Source organism: Engraulis encrasicolus, chromosome 24 (assembly GCF_034702125.1).
Source record: "Engraulis encrasicolus isolate BLACKSEA-1 chromosome 24, IST_EnEncr_1.0, whole genome shotgun sequence".
Taxonomy (NCBI): domain Eukaryota; kingdom Metazoa; phylum Chordata; class Actinopteri; order Clupeiformes; family Engraulidae; genus Engraulis; species Engraulis encrasicolus.
Window position 1 is genome coordinate 5,151,484 of NC_085880.1, and position 20,475 is coordinate 5,171,958.

Below are 20,475 nucleotides of genomic sequence, written 5' to 3' on the forward strand. Positions count from 1 at the left end.
TTTTTTGCGTGACCAGTGCTTTTTACTAAAAAGTGACCCTTAGAGAGTATTTGAGCCAAATTTCATGTTTTTAAACCAGAGTTAATGGGTTTTACACTAACCAATCAGTAGCAGTGGCGGTAGGGCTGCACAATTTATCGTAAATAATCGAAAATCGTGATAAAATTGTGAAATCGAAGTCGTGATTGAAATCGTGATTTAATCGTGGCAACAATAGTGACCTACCTTTGAGAGCGTCCTTGAAGCCAGAACATACTGACGGGCTGGTGTTTCTGGACAGAAATCTGTCCACCTAAGTTTCATGCTATTGCCTTTACATAATTATTACAATTAATTTTATTTTGCTCATCCCGTATATAATTCATTCTTGGTTATATTTCATCTTGTTATAATTTTCAAAAAAATCTGCAAAAAATCAATAATTGTGATTAATAATCGTGATAACGATTTTGACCAAAATAATCGTGAATACGATATTTTCCATAATCGTGCAGCCCTAAGTGGCGGCCATCTTGAAAAACCGCCATATTGAATTTCTGCGTGGCCAGCGCTTTTTTGTCCCCAAAAAGTGACCCTTAGACAGTATCTGTGCCAAATTTCATGCTTTTATACCAAAGTGAACGATTCTCTTGAACTATTAGGGGTAACTCTCATGGCTCGCCCGAAAACGCTCGCCTGGCACTAAGAGCAAGGACAGGCATTCTGAACGGAACCGCCAATAGCAGGGCCACCGGAGTTAAGACGTACAGCCCATAGCTGCGTCACAGGGGTCTTAGGAGAAAAACAGCTGGCAATGGGTGTTTTCTTCAGACGCAAACAGGTCCACGTCGGCCTTGCCAAAGTGGTTGCATATCATATCCAAAGACAGTGTCGGGATGGAGTCTCCATTCCGCTGGGCTGGGACCCTCTCTCGAGAGCATGTCCGCTCCCACATTAAGGGCACCCGGCACGTGCGAAGCCCTGAGTGAGAGGAAGTAGCCGTTTCGCCAGGGAGTGCAACAGCCTGGAACGCAAGCCACCTTGATTATTGATAAATTCCACCACTATTGTATTGTCCGTCCGTCCCTCAGGCCAAGGAACGTCACGAGTTCCAAGTAGTTAATATGGCAGGTGGCAAGCTGTGGAGACCAGACACCGCTGACACAACGACCGTCGAGTAACATTCCCCACCCTTGGAGGGATGTGTCTGTACGGAGGACCTTGCGAGAGGACACCGTCCCCAGAGGGGAGCCTCTACTGAAAATATCCTGCTGAGTCCATGGGAGTTCAGGCAGCTGCTGGACACCGTCACCAGATGGGATCTGTGGCGGACAGAGCACAGGCGTAGCACGCTGACCCACCACTGAAACTCTCATGAAGAGATGACCAAGGGGTACAACATGCATCTTTGAAGCCATGAGTCCCAACAGGCGTAAGAATGTGCGGAATCAGAACTGCTGGAGCCTGCAAAATCGTGCCAAGCAGGCCCTGAAGGCCTTGATCCTCTCTGTCGATAAGTAGGCCTTGTACTCAACAGAGTCGAGAAGCATGCCAATGAACACAATGTTCTGGGCCGGGAGGACGGAACTGTTCTGCCAGTTAATGATACAACTGGTAAAACCATCTGGCTCGGAGACTGAGCGTCCCGGGGGCCATCTTTGTGGTCAGCGCTTGTAGAAGGACATTTGAAGTTAGGAGTAGGCCGAGCATATGTCGCTTCACGAGAAGAGACCATAGCTTTGAAGGCAGTTTGCTTTTTTTAGCATATCGAATTACTGTTGTATAGCCTCGATGGCATTAGAGCCCAGTGTTGCCAAATTAGCGTCTTTGTCGCTACATTTAACGACTTTTTGACGTCCCTGGCGAATAAAAATCCTCATCTAGCGCCTTTACCGACTTGTTGGTGCATCTGGTGACTTTTTAAAATATACATTTTCAGTGATAAAATCATTGTTTTTCAACATTATTGTGATTCTGCGCCGCCGTCAGAAGCGTTTCTCACGGTTAAGCAGGGCTGCAGATTAGCTCTGACCTCCAAAAAGTAGCTAGCACCGCCCATTTCTACTATGGACGAAGGCATGTGGGCACGTTTTCTGTAGATTAGTGCGCCGTGCGTGACGCTGTGTGATTCATGACGTCATCTAGCAACTTCTAGCGACTTTTCAGCGAGCCAATAGTGACTTTGGCTGATTTTCTTTTGGCAACACTGGGTGCGATCGATTTACTGCAACGTCTGTATCCGCATTTAGACAGCAATGCATTCTGGCTCAAAAACTTGCATGACGGTTCGATTTCCTGTCAAACTTCGAAATTTCGGTGATGTTGCGACATGTCACATGGTGTCAAACTATCGCGGTATGAATGCGACTGCAGTCAGATCTTGCAACCTCTGCAGTTGCTTATCCCCTTCAACGCTCGCCTGCAGACTGCCTCCGAGGTCACGCGCCCATGAACTGGTTTGTCAACAACTCACTCACGTGTGTATATGGGTCTTGTCTCACACCTCTACACAAGTTTGCGCAGGTCCCCACTTCAGCTCCTCCTCACTATCTGTCCCCCCACTCCTCACACGTGGTGTGTTAGTAGAGCAAACCGGTGCGAGCTCATCGTCTCGTTCATATTTGTGGCCGACTTTAAATGCGCTGTATTTAATAACACCCACATTGTGACAACAAGTTCTCGCTCACGCGCTTCGTCAATGTTGGTCGACAGCAACAAAGTCGTGCGGGGCTACTGTTAGAGCCAAAGAGGCCAGAGTCGGAAAGAAGGGGTGATCCATGACCGCCGTTTTATCCTTGTCATTTATGGACGAGAGGTTAAGCCAAGTATGCCTCAGTCCAACCACAGCTAGCGACATGGCTCGTCCAGTTATTTGTGCTATACAGCGTGACGTCCACAGAATGGGGTCAGACGTTGTTCTGATATCAGCCCACAGTGTGTCTATGGGTCTGCCCTCTGCTAGGGTGGCCTCCATCTCAGTCTCCAACGCGCCAATATAGGCAGTTAAGAGAGTAGATGCGCTCAAGGCACGCACACCTTGGGCAGAAGATCTGTAAGATCTCGTCCAGATAGCTTGATAGCTGTATCCACCTGAGTGGTGAAGCGCTGCGGGATGGAACCGCTTTTTACCGGCCCTGGCAAAAATACATGGAAACAGATCTGTCCTCCACACCAACCGGCGGTAGTCGGGCGGTAGCGGTGCGGGAACCGTCTCCGCTCCACGCTGCATTTGGAAAATAGAACTTGAGCAGATTTTGGGCGGCAGTGGCCGGTGGTGTCCCATTCAAATGAATGACAAAGTAGCGCGCTAGCTTTGGCTGTGGGGGGATTTTGAACAAGATTGTCCGCACACATCGATGCTGTCGGTGTGGAAGGCAGAGTAGAACACACCGGCCGAAACTAAGCAGAAAGACCTCAGTCGTCTTGCCTCCGTTCTGCGGCGCCTTTGTGTGAATTCGGCCAAAGGGTTTCCAATCTCGTACTGCCATACCTCTCTATGACTCTCACAGACTCACTGTATATGTATATGGAGCCTGCGACCTGAAGCTATTCTTGAGGCGCATGGAGACCCTGTCCCCAGCCACCAGCTCCAGCAGCACTGAGTTGGAGGCGTAGTCTTCATTATCGCCCTTGTCCTGCGTCTCCCAAACCAGCAGCTCCTTGTCGTTCCTCATCAGCCTGACGCCAATGTCTCTCTCTGACGCCATGCTGTAGGTCGTGAAGGTAAAGAAGTACACCCACAACTGGGGCAGTGAACACACCTGCATGTGGAACATAAGAGAGGTTAGATAATCACATCAGTTATAATGGTCCATTTGCTGTCAACGGCCTTGTGAGATATCCAATTAAGGAAAACAAGAGAGTGACAGGCTAGTTGGAGAAATATCAGCTTTTCCCCTAATGTTTTCTCCCAAAAAGGGGCGCACATGGCACACGTCACGCTGTTCATGTGTATACATGGGTTCTCAATTTTAGTTTTTCCCTGGCTGCGCGACCTTTGCTGCGCACAACTCAACCTTTTTGACCGACCGCTGTCGGTCAAAAAATTAGCTCCCGTGGTTGGCTGCCAGTGTCTTGCCCCTTCTCACAACACCGTGTTTATAAACAAAAAACCCATGTATAGCCTATAATGTGACAGAACATGTACTGTAGTCAGGGCTTTAAATTAACACCAACCAACCGACCAAATGTTTGTGAAATTTCAGTTTGGCTGGTAGAAAAGACCAACTTACTGTACTAGCCACTTTGACCCATTAGAGAGTGTGTTTTTGGCTAGTAAGATTAACATTCTAGACATTTTGGCTGGGGATGAAAAAAGATAATTGAGAGACGTGACTGTAGTCATATCCATTCTAGCATGACTAAAATGCATTTTCTAGCCTCTGTAATACAGTATGAACTTGCATTGAATCAAGTCATGAAGGCCAATATACTGTTTTTAAACAGTTCTGCCATTTTAGATATTTTTTGCTAAATCTCAGAGTACCTTAGCTGTTCCTCTTTTCTGGAACTTGACTTGTATGAACACCTGAGTAACATCATCTCTAGCCCTTTGTGTCTTATATTGAATCAAATTGGACATTCGGGTTTTGTTCTTTAAAGGTGCACTATGTAATATCTTAGAAGTTGATTTCCAGAAATGATGCTGGCTACACGCCTATAATGATCCTTTTCAATGTTTTCTTTTTTCCCCTTTCATTTTTCGTTATTTTTTGCACCTTCTTGAAAGTTGATGAATATATGAATTCACCTGAAACAGAATCATAGGCCCTGGTAACGTTGGTTAGAACCTTCTGGTGGACTGTGGTGGTCTCTTCAGAAAAAGGTCAGATTCTCCCAAAGCCTCTACTGTCTGTAAAAGATGAGGGCTGGACAGATGCCGTGAAGGCCACCTCTAAACACAGTCAAGTCAAACAACACATATACAGATAAAACTACAAAGGGATTGTTTCAGCGTACTTTGAAGAAGTGAAGAGGGGTTACAGTTTTGAGGAGCAGGTGCCTATTTAACTCGATTTTGATAAATTAAGTAGGCTATATAGCCTACTATACTATTAAGTAGGCTATAGTCTACTATACCTTTATGCGTCTTTTGACTTTCACATGTTTGCAATCTAGTGGAGAGGGCCATCATCTCATTTTCTTGATCTGTAAACAAACACAAGATTGGGGGGCAATTACTCTGGGAATGCTGTTTGAAGTTGCAACAAAGAGATTCTAGCAGATAGATAAATAAGAGCAATAACCTTACCCAGCTTAGCCTTCGACAGCTCCTTTACTTTCATATCAGTGTCGTTTAACCTGGTCTGCATTTTAGCCATCATAGCCTCTGCCGTTTTCAGTTCAACTTTTTGTGTCAAAAGCGCTACTTTCAGCTCCAATAGAGATACTTGTACATCAGTTGTGGGTTAAGCCGTGCAGGACCATAAAAATAGCAGAAAAGTAGTTAAAGTCTTCATTTTACGCTTGATTACAAGTTTACAAGTTTACAAGTATATTTATTTAAAAAGGGACAGCATATATTACCAGCATTTAAACAAAAATGCTAAATACACAAGATTATGAGGCTAATTTCCATCTTTTGTTTAACAAGTTTAAAACAAAACTAAAAATACACAGTTATAGTACACAGTTGTAAAATTATAGAGTCAAATATATGTCACTTATTTTAAAAATAAATAGTACAAAATACAATTACAAGATACAATACCCAAATAAGTTAAAGAACAGCTGCCAGTAGTAGCCTAACTATGAGAAGTTATGTTGACAGCATTGAGAATCTAACCACAATTTTAACTGTTTGCTGAATGAGTTTACTGTTGGCAGTTCTCTAATTATACTGGGAATTGTGTTCCAGGTGTGAGAGACTCTGTAAGAGAAAACAGCCTGACTAAAAGCGCGCTTTCTAAATGGAACAGAGCAATCACCCCTGGAACTGGCTCTGGTAGCGCTATTTATACTTTTTGTAATAGGCCTAAATATCTGTAGAGGAGGAGAGGTCAGGCCATGGAGAATTTTATATAGTAAAACTAAATCATTATATTTAATGTACTTATCCTAGTCCAAAAACAATGTTTTTTCAGTACTTTACTGTGATGATAAGTTTTGGGCTTTCTATCCAAGATTTTCAGTGCTTGTTTGTATAATGTTTTAATGATGTTCCCTGCTCTTCTCTGCTTCTATCAGTAGCGTAGCGTAGCGTAGCGTTGCTGGAAGTGGACAAATGAATATGGACTTACTGTATTTCAGAGCTGCAGAATGATTGCTTAACCCATTGATGCCTAAAGCAACTGCAAAAAACGGCTGCTGAATGCCTAAGCCCTTATTGGGGATGTTGCCCTCAGCCTTTAAAAACCCAAGTATAGCCTCTGATGCACATGAAAACATGAAATACCTTACATTTAAACCCTAAGACCCTCATCTTGCATTAGAAGGTGTTCATTCATTCATGTAACATATCCACAGTTTTATTAAAAAAGCAAAAATCTCAAGAGCCTGAATGCAGTGTATACTGTATGTGTGTCCAGGCATCAAAGGTTAGACAACATATAGGCCTACGCGTCTTCAGGCTTCTATCAGTAGCGTAGCGTTGCTCACTGGAAGTGGACAAATATATATGGACTTACTGTATTTCAGAGCTGCAGAATGATTGCTTAATGTACCCAAGTCCATGTTGACTGTGCCTGCCGTGTGTGTGAGTGCGTACGTGCGTGCGTGCGTGTGTGTGTGTGTGTGTGTGTGTGTGTGTGTGTGTGTGTGTGTGTGTGTGTGTGTGTGTGTGTGTGTGTGTGTGTGTGTGTGTGTGCGTGCGCGCATCTGCAGATGTATGAACAGTTCATTACTTTCCTTAGACCTGTACTTTCCTTAGTCCTACTTGGGCCTACTTTTTTGCCCACTAAGTTGTGAGCACCTGCTTTTTGTTGAGTAGAAAACCATACAAAACCTATACACAACATTGCACTTTAAACAGTATTATCAGCCTTCTACCAGTTCTCTCTCTCTCTCTCTCTCTCTCTCTCTCTCTCTCTCTCTCTCTCTCTCTCTCTCTCTCTCTCTCTCTCTCTCTCTCTCTCTCTCTCTATCTCTCTCACACACACACACACACACACACACAGACCAGCAGCGGTGATTGAATTTTAATATGAGAGGTGTAGCTTAACTAACATTGTATGAGCATACCAAAGCCAAGTCTACTATACAGGGTTCAGAGGAGGAGCTGGAGTCAAGCATCCATACAGGACACGTGTACACACACACACACACACACACACACACACACACACACACACACACACACACACACACACACACACACACACACACACACACACACACACACACACACTGGTTATTTTCCTGCTATCAAGAGATAGGCCTACTCAGCTCCGCGCAGTGTAAGTCCTGGGTGCTTGTCAGTTCCTCAGTGCCGTATAAATGTACCATGTTGTTTTTTTTATTGACCTGCCGTTAATATGATTTATTTTTAATATTGATATATCCACCATGTTTTACAATTTCTTGAATTAAAATTCCAAATGATGTTGGCAATGATTATGTCCTCGATTGTAAGTCGCTTTGGTTAAAAATCGTCTGCCAAATGCAATTTAATTTTATTTTGTCTAGGCCAGACTGAAGTCAGTAGGCCTACTGCTGGAGCTGTTGAGACGTTTCTATCGCGAGACTTCAATCATTACGTCAGCTGGCCACGCAGTAGATGATCTGTCTGCTGTTGGAAGGAGTGCGGAAAGTCTGTGTGCACCCCAAAAAAGGATTAAAATTACCTGCATTGTCGAGTTTGTGTCATTACAATGTTGTAAGCCACACGAACAGTGATTAGGACAGCAATCTTTCATATCTTACCCCGTCAAATTAAGACTTTTACAGTCTGATAAGATGTCGGAAGGAAACAAAAACACGAACACGGAACCGTGGGGCGGTTTTGATGACAACCTTATTCAGGTAAGGTATTTTGTTCAGAAATGACACATTTGCGTGATTATCGTCAGTGACAATGTTTTGCTCATTACCATGTACTTCTTAGATTTACACGGTGCTCTTGAAATTATGAGTCGGTGTTAGTTTTTTCGATTGCATTTCATAAGCTAGCTAGTTAGCTATTCTATTGCTTACTCTATCAATGACATCCCATACATGGTAGGGTGACCAGATTTTTGTAGTCTGAAACCGGGACACTTTGTGCGTGACTGAAGGACAAAATTTGGCGGGCGGGTCTGGGTGTTCTCCCCCAGGAGAATTTGTATTTTTTAGATGCAATTTCCTGCATTCTGATCAATTTTAGAGGGAGGAATGACAAATTGCAACTGACTCCTTCAGACTTTCTATACAAGCGCTGGCTGCCATTAACTGTGGCAGGTAAACATGTAATCTTTTCCATATATTTACCCTGATAGACATGGCGCAATGTAGTGGGTGGCCAAAACCGGGACATATTTGTGTCCCGAGAGGGTTTGCTCGGGTCCTGGGACACACAACTCCAAACCGGGACTGTCCCGGTCAAACCGGGACGTCTGGTCACCCTACATACATGGGCAAACACAAAATTATAACTTGAATAGTCTCGGTTGCGCTGTCTTACTGTTATTTGACAGCTGTTAAAGCAGTTGGAAAAGCATAATTTATGGATGCACATCATGCACATGGTCAAAGGGCAGTGTAACTTGTGTCTAAAATGTGTAGGCCACTAAGTTGGGTGCTTTAGGAAGGTTGCCTTTTTACCATCACCATTGAATAGGCCTACATGTTGATCCCAAGGAAGGGTAAACAGGGCTCTAAATTATTTGATTTTCATCACCAGACTAAATAGCTAGTGGGTGTTTATCTTACTATCCAAACACACACTCACTCGGGTCAAAGTGGCTAGCAAGTTGGTCTTTACTACCAGCCAAATTGAAATTTCACCAGTTAATTTAGAGCCCTGGTTATTATGAACCATGTTAGGAAAAACATGATGTTATGACTGAAAATAGCATTGACCATTTAAAAGAGGTGTTGTAATGTAAGGGAAAAGCCCTGGAATTTGTCCCATCGTAGCATTTGACTCTGGCATTCCCTCATACAGTGCCTTGGCCATTGGGTTCAATGGTTGTGTGATGCTAACCAAATCTCTCTCTCTCTCTCTCTCTCTCTCTCTCTCTCTCTCTCTCTCTCTCTCTCTCTCTCTCTCTCTCTCTCTCTCTTTCTCTCTCTCTCTCTCTCTCTCTCTCTGCCTGTCTGTCTGTCTCTCTGCCTGTCTGTCTGTCTCTCCGCCTGCCTGTCTGTCTCTCACCTGCCTGTCTGTCTCTAGAGAGGCGGCTCAGCCGTGATCGACATGGAGAACATGGACGACACGTCGGGCTCGAGCTTCGAGGACGTGGGGGAGATGCACCAGCGCATGAAGGACGAGGAGGAGGTGACGGCGGAGGCGGCGGCCACCGAGGAGGAGGGGGAGGGGGAGCCGGGCGAGGACGGAGAGTTCCTGGGCATGAAGGGTATCAAGGGTCAGCTGAGCCGGCAGGTGGCCGACGAGGTGAGACACGACACGTGATGTCACTGGATAGGTGGCATGTTGATCTACAGTATTCACATCATGCGTGTACAGTATGTGTTGCTTCCGTGGCATTTCGTGTGAAAACCCCTCTTAATGTCTGAAGAAGGGTTTTCACCCGACACGTCACAGAAAAATAAAAAAAAAGTGGTAGCAAAAAAAAAATCCTGGTTGAAGCTGACTTTTTTCTCTGTTTATTTGCATAGACTCTAGAGTATGTCGCCACACTGGCATGAAGTGCTGCTGGTGTCTGAGTGACTGCTGTGTTTTGTCTGTGTGTATCAGGTGTGGAGAGCAGGGAAGCGCCAGGCCTCCAAGGCCTTCAACCTGTATGCCAACATTGACATCCTCAGACCTTACTTCGACGTGGAGCCCATGCAGGTCCGCAACAGGTGAGCTCCCTCACACCAAAATACCATTACAGTGCATTTACACTTAGCACATACTGTTATGCAAAGCGAAAAAACAGTTTTAAGGGAAGGGGTAATCCCTGGTGTAGAGGGAAGGGGGTTGATACCTTACTTCAAGGGCCCTTCAACCGTGGATGACGGTGTAGGTTTCCAAGGTCAATAATTATTCAAGAAAAGCTGTCCCACATATTCAAATAGGGGGAAAGCCTCATTGCGTGTCTCAGCTGGGAATAGTCTTTCAATCTGTTAGTCTTTCTGGGTTTGCATGATTTCAAGCGTTTTCCCACTCTGTATCTATAATAAATATAGCTTTTCCTGTGCATGCACTGTAAGTGTGATTATGCATGCAAGTCTTCCTCAAGTTGTATTCACACCTGTCTGACCAATAAAACCTGTTTCCGTAGGTTAATTGAGTCCTTGATTCCAGTTCGAATGATCAACTTTCCGCAGGTAAGTTATGGTATTTCCTTTCAGCGAGTTTGGCTGTGCCAAAAGTGAGGGGTCCCTCCACATTTTTGTGGCTTTTAATATCCTCATTTGTAAGCCTCTTTAGATTAATCTGCTAAAAAGAATCAGCTTTATTGGTCAAATATACTACCGCTACCGCGGACTTTGACTCACATTTGGCATGTAAATAGTACCGGTAATTAATTTCTTAATGTAATGTAATGTAATGTAATGAGTTTGTGCGTGTGCTTCCGGACAGAAAGTGGCTGGCGAGCTGTACGGGCCCATGATGCTGGTCTTTACCCTGGTGGCCATCTTGCTCCATGGCATGAAGACGTCTGGCACAGTCATCGTAAGTGACAACCACCTGTGTCTCCTACCTGGTATGCTGCAGGGGTGCTGACAGCTTTGGCCTGGCCCGAGATAAAATAATCTTAAAGGGCCCCCCATTCAATATATACAATGTAATGAGGACCCGATGCTGACCCAGGACAACTGACCCCTTTGTCCCCCCTGTTGGCTTCCCTGTTTTAGACAGAGCATTACAGGGAAGCAGAAATAACAACACAAACATTTACTATATGCAATGAAATCACATAAAAATCAAATGAAATGCTTGAAAATCAAATTATAATATCAGGTCTGCTCTTGATGTTGATCTACCTGCACTGTATTTACTTTGTTTTTTTGTCATGATGATGATGATGATGAAAATGTGTGTGTGTCCGTTTGCTCGCTCCTGACACAGAGAGAGGGCACCCTGATGGGGACGGCCATCGGCACGTGTTTCGGCTACTGGCTGGGCGTGTCCTCCTTCATCTACTTCCTGGCCTACCTCTGTAACGCCCAGATCACCATGCTGCAGATGCTCTCGCTATTGGTGGGTTACTGCACAGGATATGGCATCACACTGCACAGGATCTCACAGTTGAGCAGCACTTATCGAATTAGTGGGCATTTCTCAAAACCTAGTGCAGTGCACTTCTAAGTGTATCAGCCTAATTACTCACGCCCAGTGATTGGATACTGTTTTCGTGAACTCTACGGAATATCCAATCACTGGGTGTGACTAATTAGGCTGATACACTTGGAAGTGCACTGCACTAGGTTTTGAGAAATGCCCAGTTAATCTCTTCGACTCTTATTTGGCTACAATGGCAACTATCCTCTGATTGGCTATTTAATTTGACAGCTCAAATGTAATGGACAGCTGCTCAAAAGATCAATAGCTGAGCCCGAAGCAGTCGTCTCACATGGATTGCCTACCACAGGCTCGGATTACCAGTGGCTGTTTTTGCCGTGAAATGAAATGGCCAATTGTAGGAGAGCCGTATAGAAGCCGTTTGCAAGTATACAGATCTTTTTGAAAACGCATAGGTTTTGGCCTTCCGTTTACACGTAAAGAGTTTTAACATCCACATATCAAGAATCCGGCTTTAAAAATATCCCATTTATAGGGGGCTAAACGCACCTGTTACAATGGAGTTTTTATTTTTATCCACATGTTGCGTTTACATGTAAACAGATGAAAAAAACTATCCACTTCTATGAATACCTGGATACGTGTAAGCAGCACCTCAGAGGTGAGGAACGCCTCCTGGGATTGGCAAATTCGTGAGAGGTGACAAGATTAATGCATGAGCAATATTTGCATTACATTGAAGATCAAAGTCAAATTTGGCTTTTGATTTTTTTAATATGAACCTCAACCTTTGTGAATACTTGCGATTACTTTGAGTTCAACAAAGGAGGTCTTAATTTCTTTCTGGGAAAGAATTGAATATTTGTATAATTCTGTGTCCACTTATATATTTTACTGGCATTTATCTGTTAGCTGGTGGAAATTTCCATTTCTGATTTCACACCCCTTTGTTTTCTGTGCCTGCAATAACCACTCAGTCTAAAACAAGCAGCCTTGCACAGCATGATAATGCACTGAAAGTGGGTTATACATTCCAGTTGGTGACTGGCCTAACCCAATTCCCATTGAGTCATGCAGAGCTTGGCACATACACTGTTAAAATGGAACCATACATGTTGGGGTGTATAGGGACAGAGAGAGTACAGTGTGCCATGCTGTTTATTTATTCACCTTTATTATTTATTAAATGTACTATATGCAGTGTAGTTCTGCACAAAAATGATGTGCTACTTTAGCAGGTATGTAATGTCAGCATTAACTTTTTATGCTGATCAGTTTAAGTGTTGTATTTATACACATACTAGTGTATGCGAAAGCTCTGTGTCACCAGGGTGTTCTCACTGATCTGCAATCACTGATCTACGATGTGATTGGTACCTTGCTGTGTGGATGATGCCTAGTACTTTCAGGTTGAGAGTTCAGGTGTCTCTGACAGGTGTGTGTGCGTGTGTGTGCGTGTGCGTGTGTGCGTGTGTGTGTGTGTGTGTTGCAGGGCTATGGGCTCTTCAGCCACTGCGTGGTCCTCTTTGTCACCTACAGTGTCCACTTCCACTCCCTCTTCTACCTCCTCTGGCTCGTCATCGGGGGCCTTTCCACACTACGCATGGTGAGGAACACGCACACGCACACACCAGTTTCAACACTGTATTTGCATTCATAATTATTTCATGTAAGGATTTTTGCAGTAGCTGTTTTAAATTGCAGATTAGAGAATACGCATTAATGCATAGTTCTAGTGCTTTCAAATTAGCACCAGTGACCATATAATTATACATTTTAAATGTGACCCTCCCGCCCACTCCCAACCACATCTTCTGTCTTCCATGACAGTTTTAATTCCCATCTGCACTCGCCCTCCTCGGCCTGTAAACTCTGTATATCCCTTCATATTGTATGACACTGATGTTCTCCTTGCTTGTAAGTCACTTTGGATGAAAGCGTCTGCCAAATGTCATATTGTTATATGTCTGTAATGTCCTCTCCCTGCCTGCAGGTGGCAGTGCTGATCTCTCGCACGGTGGGCCAGACGCCGCGTCTCATCCTTTGTGGCACGCTGGCTGCCCTCCACATGCTCTTCCTGCTCTACTTGCACTTCGCCTACCACAAGATTGTTGAAGGTGAGACTCGTAACCTTTGGGCTAGCCAGACCAAGGGCTCCTGCACACCAGAAAGACACGAGCAGACTCATAACTACCACCAGGAAGTTGTCCGTCTGTCCCTTGACAATCTTCATCATCCACCATTTTTTTTTGCCAAACACACCAGGTCTAGTTCAACTGCTGCGGATACTCCCTTGGGGTGGCATCGGCGTGATTAGTCTTCACAACTTGCACGTTTGTGGACTCCTGGCTGGACCATAGCAATGTTTTCCTGAGATCTCACAAAATATCCCTCGCTCTACTTTTCACCTGTAGCCTTGTTAGTACAAGCATTACTTATGACTCTAAATGTACAAAGTCTGTATGCAAAGTCCCTCTGCCGTTCATAATTTCTCCATCAAGAGGACGCTCTCTCGTTCTCTTGTTCAAAAACAGCAAAATGCACCATCTGTCATTTTTCGCTCATTCATTTTTATCATAATAATAATAACAACATTATAATGAAATTATATCATCTCCTCCCTTGTTTCTTCAACTAGTCCTGACACAAAGCCGACGGCTTGGTCTGGAATAATCATAAAACGAATGGCAAAACTCCTTCATCAAGTATGTATTAAGGCATGGCTCCTGTTGCACCTTATGCTGTTGCTGGAATGCCGGAATGCCAATGACCAAGTTATAATGTATTACTGAAAACTTAGTGTAATATCATGGTAGTGTAGCACTATGGTAGTAAATAATTTTAAAAGACTACTCTAGTGCAGTGTTTCAGTGGCGTAATGGCGTGCATTATGAAGCCATGATCTAGTCAGATCTAGTCCTATAGGTAGGCAAGTCTAACAACCATCGTGAGAGCCAGGTTAAGGCAAGTCTACCTGCAATAGTTTCTGGTGGGAACTGAATCCATTGTCGTAATTAAATTGCAGAACGTACAATGAGACCACACTGAAAACAATTTATTTTGTAGTGTAATGCACAAACTTAACTTCCCAACCCCGTGGTAATACATGTACGTATTGTATGTATTAATGGATTACTGCGGTACTGTTCTAAATATTAACAGTGCGGTTACAGCATCATTATTATTATGATGATATAATGTTACTTTGACAACCTTTTCTTTTCCCTACATTCTGATACAGCATAATGACTTTAATGAAAGAAATGCAGAATAGAACAGAGCAAGGATGTAAGAGTAAAGCACTTAACACACACTGCCATTTTTCAACTTTTCCTTGTTTTATAATCCTATATAAAACATGTGAGACAAAAAGTCCTTAACAAATTGAAGATAAAAAATATATAGAAATAGAAAAGAACCTGACAAAAATCAAACACAGACTTTAAGGCCAATTTCGTCAGGGCTCAGGGCTTAAAATCCCTTCATGCACAAAGAAGGGCTTTGTGAGATGAGTATGTGGAACACGGCGGGATGTTCCCTTCCCTAAGTCCCCGCACACTTCCCCCTCGCTCCGTAGACCGCGCTTCTCTCGCTCCTTACGTTATGATGAGGGCCGTTATCAGTTAATGGGCTTCCTGCAGCTATTTACTCTCTCCGAGACAATCTCTCTTTCATTACGTTTCCATTGGAATTATCAGCTGAACTGAAGAGCTTTGGGGTTCCCAGTAGAGTGGAGTCATATGAACCATTCAGTCTAGCCATTTGTGGGCATTATTGAGCCCTTAAATCAACAAACTTGAAGCTTTCATCCTGTTTTTCACATCAGACTTTTTGCTCTTTTGCCAATTGCGATGTCTGTCTGTCTGTCTCTCTGTCAGTCTCACTATGGCTTTTCTCTCTCAGACACACTCTCTCTCTTTTGGCTTTGTCTTTCTCACATCCCCATGACATTCGAGGTTTTAAATACTTTCTCACTGTAATTATTCTGACGCATGTGTCTCTCCTCTCACACCCTAACCTCAATACCCACTCTTTCTTCTCACAGGTATCCTGGACACTTTGGAAGGACCTGCAATGCCTCCAATCCAGCGGGTAGCCCGGGACCTGCCCAACACGGTCACAGTGCTGAATGCCACCATGAAGGGGCTGACCGCCGGCGCTACTGCCATCCTCACCCAGTAGTGGCCCGTTTGTCATGTCCGACCTAGAGGACCTATGTCATCGCGGTTTATCGAAGCTGAGGGGAGAAGGGTAGCACACACACACACACACACACACACACACACACACACACACACACACACACACACACACACACACACACACACACTGTCCCCTCTTGAACGGCGGAAACACTATGTTGTGGTGCAGGTGTGGTTTTCAACACGTCACACTTTATGATCCAATATACACACATGCATTATGCTCTTCACTGTCTCTCATGCAAAACAGGAGTGGAGCGATCGCCAAATGTGGCCATCTCCCCATCCTCCTCTCTGCCTCAGATTGGCCACAGGTACTATTGTGTCATATTGAGAGCAGATTGTTTTGCCCCCATCCCTCATGTCCATGCCGATATAACACCCCGGACGTCCTGTCTCAGTGAACGCTTCAATCAGACCTGCAACCACAGCCATCCCTGGAAGGGCCCTCTGGAAAATGGGGAGGGCTCGAGGAACCATGTCTACCCGGCTGCCTCTGTGCAACGGAACTGTGCTGTTGTTCCCCTGTACGCGCCCCTGGACTCTAGCACATCCACACAGTCGTGTCACAACAACAGCCCAGGGCCGGATTCCATTAAAATCTGTCTCTAGCGGAACTTCAAAATGATTCCATGCATTCCAGTTTAAAATGTTTGCTGTGAGAGTAGGGATCCATTGTTAGTATGATACGAAGAGGATTTAGGAGGAAAAAAGTAAGCTGTGTCATTTTTTATTGTGATTACTTTGCCAATTACACATAAAATTGCCATTTGTAGGGGTGGTCTGAAGGACTGTACCTGCCTGAGTGTGAGGGAGGGCTTGGTACTGCATTATACTGGATAGGAGAACTGAGGTGTCCAGAGATACAAGATTGACTAAGCCTGGGTTACTTCACATGTGTATGTGATGGCATTGCACACAGATTTGATGAGATGTACATTTTGTTTTGTTGATTCCACCCCCCTTCTTCATCCCTCACAGTGGAGAAGTAAAGAGTAAAGAATCTGTCCATTTTAACCTGTATTATGCTACAGTGATCAGGCGGCTCTAGAAAATCCCAATATGCTTTTATGTTTCTTTGCACCATGATGTTACACGTGTACAGTAACTGCTTTTGTTTGCCATGTTGGATATCATTATTGTAAATGTGTCTTTTTCATATGTTTTTGTATGGAACAGTAGTGTATGGGGAAAAGAGTGAAGGCTCTCCAGGTCTGCTGAAATGTTGTCTGAATGTTGTCTGTCATCCCCTACCTATGATGTTTTCTCCCTTCCATCAAGTTATGTCTGCAACCCCTTTCTGACCTAACCAATGGTGATTTCTTTTGCAAGATTGTAATTTTTTTGTTTCCTGATAGGTTGGAGATGTGATCACTCCATTTTGTTTTTGGTCCTCTGGGGAAATTTTATTTATAGGGTTTTATTGTACAGAGAAGATACAATATAAAGACCATGTAATCAGAAATAAAAGATTGCATATGATGAAGATGGTGGTTGTGTGATCATTTGATTTGCATACGTTTGCAAATGTCTTTTGGTTGGGGGTTGACGAAATGGACAGATACAAGTGAAAGAGCTTTATTGTCATATACCATACTTCATAAATTTCCTTTTATGAGTAATGACCAATTATCTTGTTTTAAAAAGTCGCGAAAAAAAGTTTTCTAAAAAAAAAAACGGTAGAGAAAAAATTAGTTCTGTATGGCATTTCAGGGCAGTTTAACATCTTAATGGTCTGCAGATGGACATTTGATGTGTGGGCACACATGTTCTGTTTTTTGTTCGCTGAAGTTGTTTCAAGTACATTCAGTCTTTTAACCAGATAGCAGTAGAATGACATGTGGGTGTAGTAGAGTAATCACATATCCTCAATTCATTTCCTCAATGCACAGTTGCATGACTAACACCCAGCCATCAATCAGTGCCACTAGCAGTGTACCATCTCTTACCATGTTTTCAGGAAACATATTATTAAAGGGGCACTGCAGGACACTTCTCATTCATAAATGCAGCACTTATGAGCTGTCTCAATCTACTTGATAAACCCACCCCCCTATCCCATAAACTTGAGTTCAAAACTGAAGCACCCTAGACTGAGGTGCCAGTGTTGGATGAGAAGACAAAGAGGCCTTTTTTTGTAGCTGACAGTCAGATGTCCTCTGGGCTGGTTTGTGTTTCACTGCACAGATGACCTGCCTAGGACACAGACACAGGTCGACTCGGCAACCGGAGACTGCCTCCTTCTCAGGCTGTAAGGCAGCAGTCCCCATTTCTCATTAGAATTCTATGGCATAGAAAGGACTCCATTCCTTTTCTTTTCTTTCATTTTAAACATGTAAAAAGTTATGAATAAAGTTATGCAGTGGCCATTGTAGGCTATTTTCATTTTCATAAAAGAATGCTGGTTGCAATGCAGCATTGCATTAAGCCAGTGAACTAATAAAACAGGATACAACTTTAGGCTACCCCACTGATAATTTCTCCTCTAAATAATATAATTTCTATGCCAGGCCAAATTAATCATTCTGGATAGATTGGATCCACCTTACCACACTACCATTCAAACTACTGGCCAAAAAGATGACGTACACTTGCATCCAGTAACAGACACATTACAAAAATGTATGTTGGCTCCCTCTGTTAGTTCACGTGCATTGGAACGTGATCACCAATAAGTGAAGATGTCGACAGATATCGGACAACAATTTGAACGCAAAATAATGGGCTAGCAACACCGATGGGATACATTTATTTTGGGGTGACATTGGGGAGGAGGGTGGGATGGTGTCCATAGTAACAGACACCTGCAACTGAGGAAAACAAACGATCATCTTTGCTTCAGTGCCGCAAAGCCAGAAGCCAGGCTTGGGAAGCGCAAGGATGTCAAGCACGCTGACAGGCTGTTCCAATTACAGAGAAGAGGGGATTTTTAAAGGATCGAGGATAAAGTATTGTCCGAGCTAAGTTAATTCTCGTGGGCGTCGTGGGGCTTGTGATTGGCTCAGTTATAATCGGTTAATATGATCTAATCTTAGCTCATGCGTGGCCAGGTCGCTCATGTGGAATTCTTCGAATTTTGGTGCTGATGTCAGGGAAGGAATCGAGCCAGAGGGGGATGCTCACCGACACAACTTTGAGAATGTAGAGCTCTAGCTGACTTTGGAAGAAAAAGACGAATGAATGGTTATACGTTTGGAGACTGATAGGTAGCTACATAGGTACTATAAAGCTTACAGATATATTGTGTGCTGCTTCGCGTTGAACGGAAGTTTCATACCCAATGTAACTGAGCCAGGTCCGCCGCTAACGTGTTGGAGAATGTGCTAGCGAGTTCATCATTTTACGTCGCTGTTAGCTGATGGCCAGTGGATTTTTAGCGCTACCTGAGGAAATCACCATTGTGGTCCGTGATGTCGTAATGCTGTTTCCAGACATGAATCTTGAAATGCCGTTCTATTCTCTATCACGTTAACGTGCTATCCACCGGACCAACAAGGACTGTGTTGCAAACATGCTACCGGGCTCCATACAGATAACGGGAGAGACACTTTCTGGGGCCGAGGTTAAAGACATCTGCGACAGCCTTAAGGAAAACACTGTGCGGCTACTCTCTGTGAGAGGCTGCCAGTTTTCAGACAGGGACTTCGGCCGGGTATGCCGCGGAGTGGCAGAGTCGCATTCCCTGGCTCAACTGAACCTGAACCTCGGCGTGGTGTCAGGCATCACTCGGACGAAGCAGCTGGCAGATGCACTCAAGACCAATAGATCGATCCAGACACTCTTGTAAGTAGATCAATAATACCTGATCAATTAACATCCGATCAATTCATGTGGCGTTACACGCCAAAGCGGGTTTCAAATAGCACACGTTGCCAGAGTTTCAATTGAGCCGTGTAGAAGCGGATTAGCAGCAGTTGTCGTGCATGCATAGCCCATTGTTTACCCAGTGATTTGAAAGTGCCGCAATTCCTCTGAAAGGACAATGTGGCTAACGATGTAGGAGGGTGGTGGTTATAAACGTGTGGGTTGACGTTAGAGATGGACGTGGCTATCCCAGCTCGTGGGTCTGTGTTGTCCAACTCATGCACTTGGCTATCCAAGTCATTACCAACAACCCTGATTGTAGGGTCTATTGGGGACTTAATCAGAATCCCTCGGGGCGAACTGACTAGGCCCTATTCCTCATAGATCAGTAACCCTGAATAGCCTACTAACTTATTGACACTGTCAAGTGCTTCCACATATTCAAGGCTGTCCATTCACTCTTAAGTAGGTAGCCAAGATAGCCAATTAATTATAAGTAGCCTATGTGGTCTGATCCGTCTCATCTGTCTGTCTCTCAATCCTTTTCTCTACATCTGTATCGGTCTACCTCTGTGTCTGCTTGTCCATGTGTTTGTCTCCCCTTCGTTCTTTTTTCTGTCCCTGTGTGTGTGTGTGTGTGTGTGTGTGTGTGTGTGTGTGTCCCTACATCATTCTCTCTCTCTCTCTCTCTCTCTCTCTCTCTCTCTCTCTCTCTCTCTCTCTCTCTCTCTCTCTCTCTCTCCTCTGCAGCCTGCATGGTAGTCCCCTCCTGGACGCGGGCCTGGTGTCTCTGAACACGGCACTGTCCACTCACCCGGCGCTGGTGTGTCTGGACCTGGGCGACTGCATGCTGGGGGACGAGGCGATACGCATCATCTGTGGCATGCTGCCGCCGGACGGGGCCAAATCCGGTATGCCAACCCACAACACACTACAGACTAGGGGTGCACCGATACCACTTTTTTGAAAACCGATACAAGTATGAGTACATTAATGTGTGTACTTGCCGACACCGAGTACCGATACGATACCTTTTACCACCAAAGTACAATACAAATAAATGCATGGCCTTGTTTTTTTCCACCTGTGATATTTTTATTTTCCATTTCCATGTAGATTTAAATGTTAGTAAATGTATGAGGTGGCACGTGAGAAGATTTTGCATTT

General features: G+C 44.2%; 2 protein-coding genes across 3 annotated transcripts in view; both read left to right on the plus strand.

The window, feature by feature from the left end:
* The first annotated feature begins 7,694 nt into the window (after positions 1 to 7,694).
* yipf3 (Yip1 domain family, member 3) lies at positions 7,695 to 16,990 on the plus strand. Its single transcript, XM_063190902.1, has 9 exons — positions 7,695 to 7,938; positions 9,284 to 9,505; positions 9,809 to 9,915; positions 10,338 to 10,383; positions 10,640 to 10,732; positions 11,129 to 11,260; positions 12,795 to 12,908; positions 13,296 to 13,419; positions 15,348 to 16,990. The coding sequence occupies exons 1-9, from the start codon at positions 7,873 to 7,875 to the stop codon at positions 15,482 to 15,484; spliced, it is 1,041 nt and encodes a 346-aa protein (XP_063046972.1). The 5' UTR covers positions 7,695 to 7,872; the 3' UTR covers positions 15,485 to 16,990.
* Positions 16,991 to 18,347: 1,357 nt separating this feature from the next.
* The window catches only part of lrrc73 (leucine rich repeat containing 73), a 31,178-nt gene continuing 29,050 nt past the window's right edge, over positions 18,348 to 20,475 (plus strand). For both annotated transcript variants that reach the window (XM_063192269.1, XM_063192268.1), the window contains exons 1-2: positions 18,348 to 19,287; positions 20,059 to 20,219. In XM_063192269.1, the coding sequence (XP_063048339.1) occupies positions 19,016 to 19,287; positions 20,059 to 20,219 (433 nt within the window). In that variant the 5' untranslated portion in view covers positions 18,348 to 19,015. The remainder of the gene's footprint in view (positions 19,288 to 20,058; positions 20,220 to 20,475) is intronic.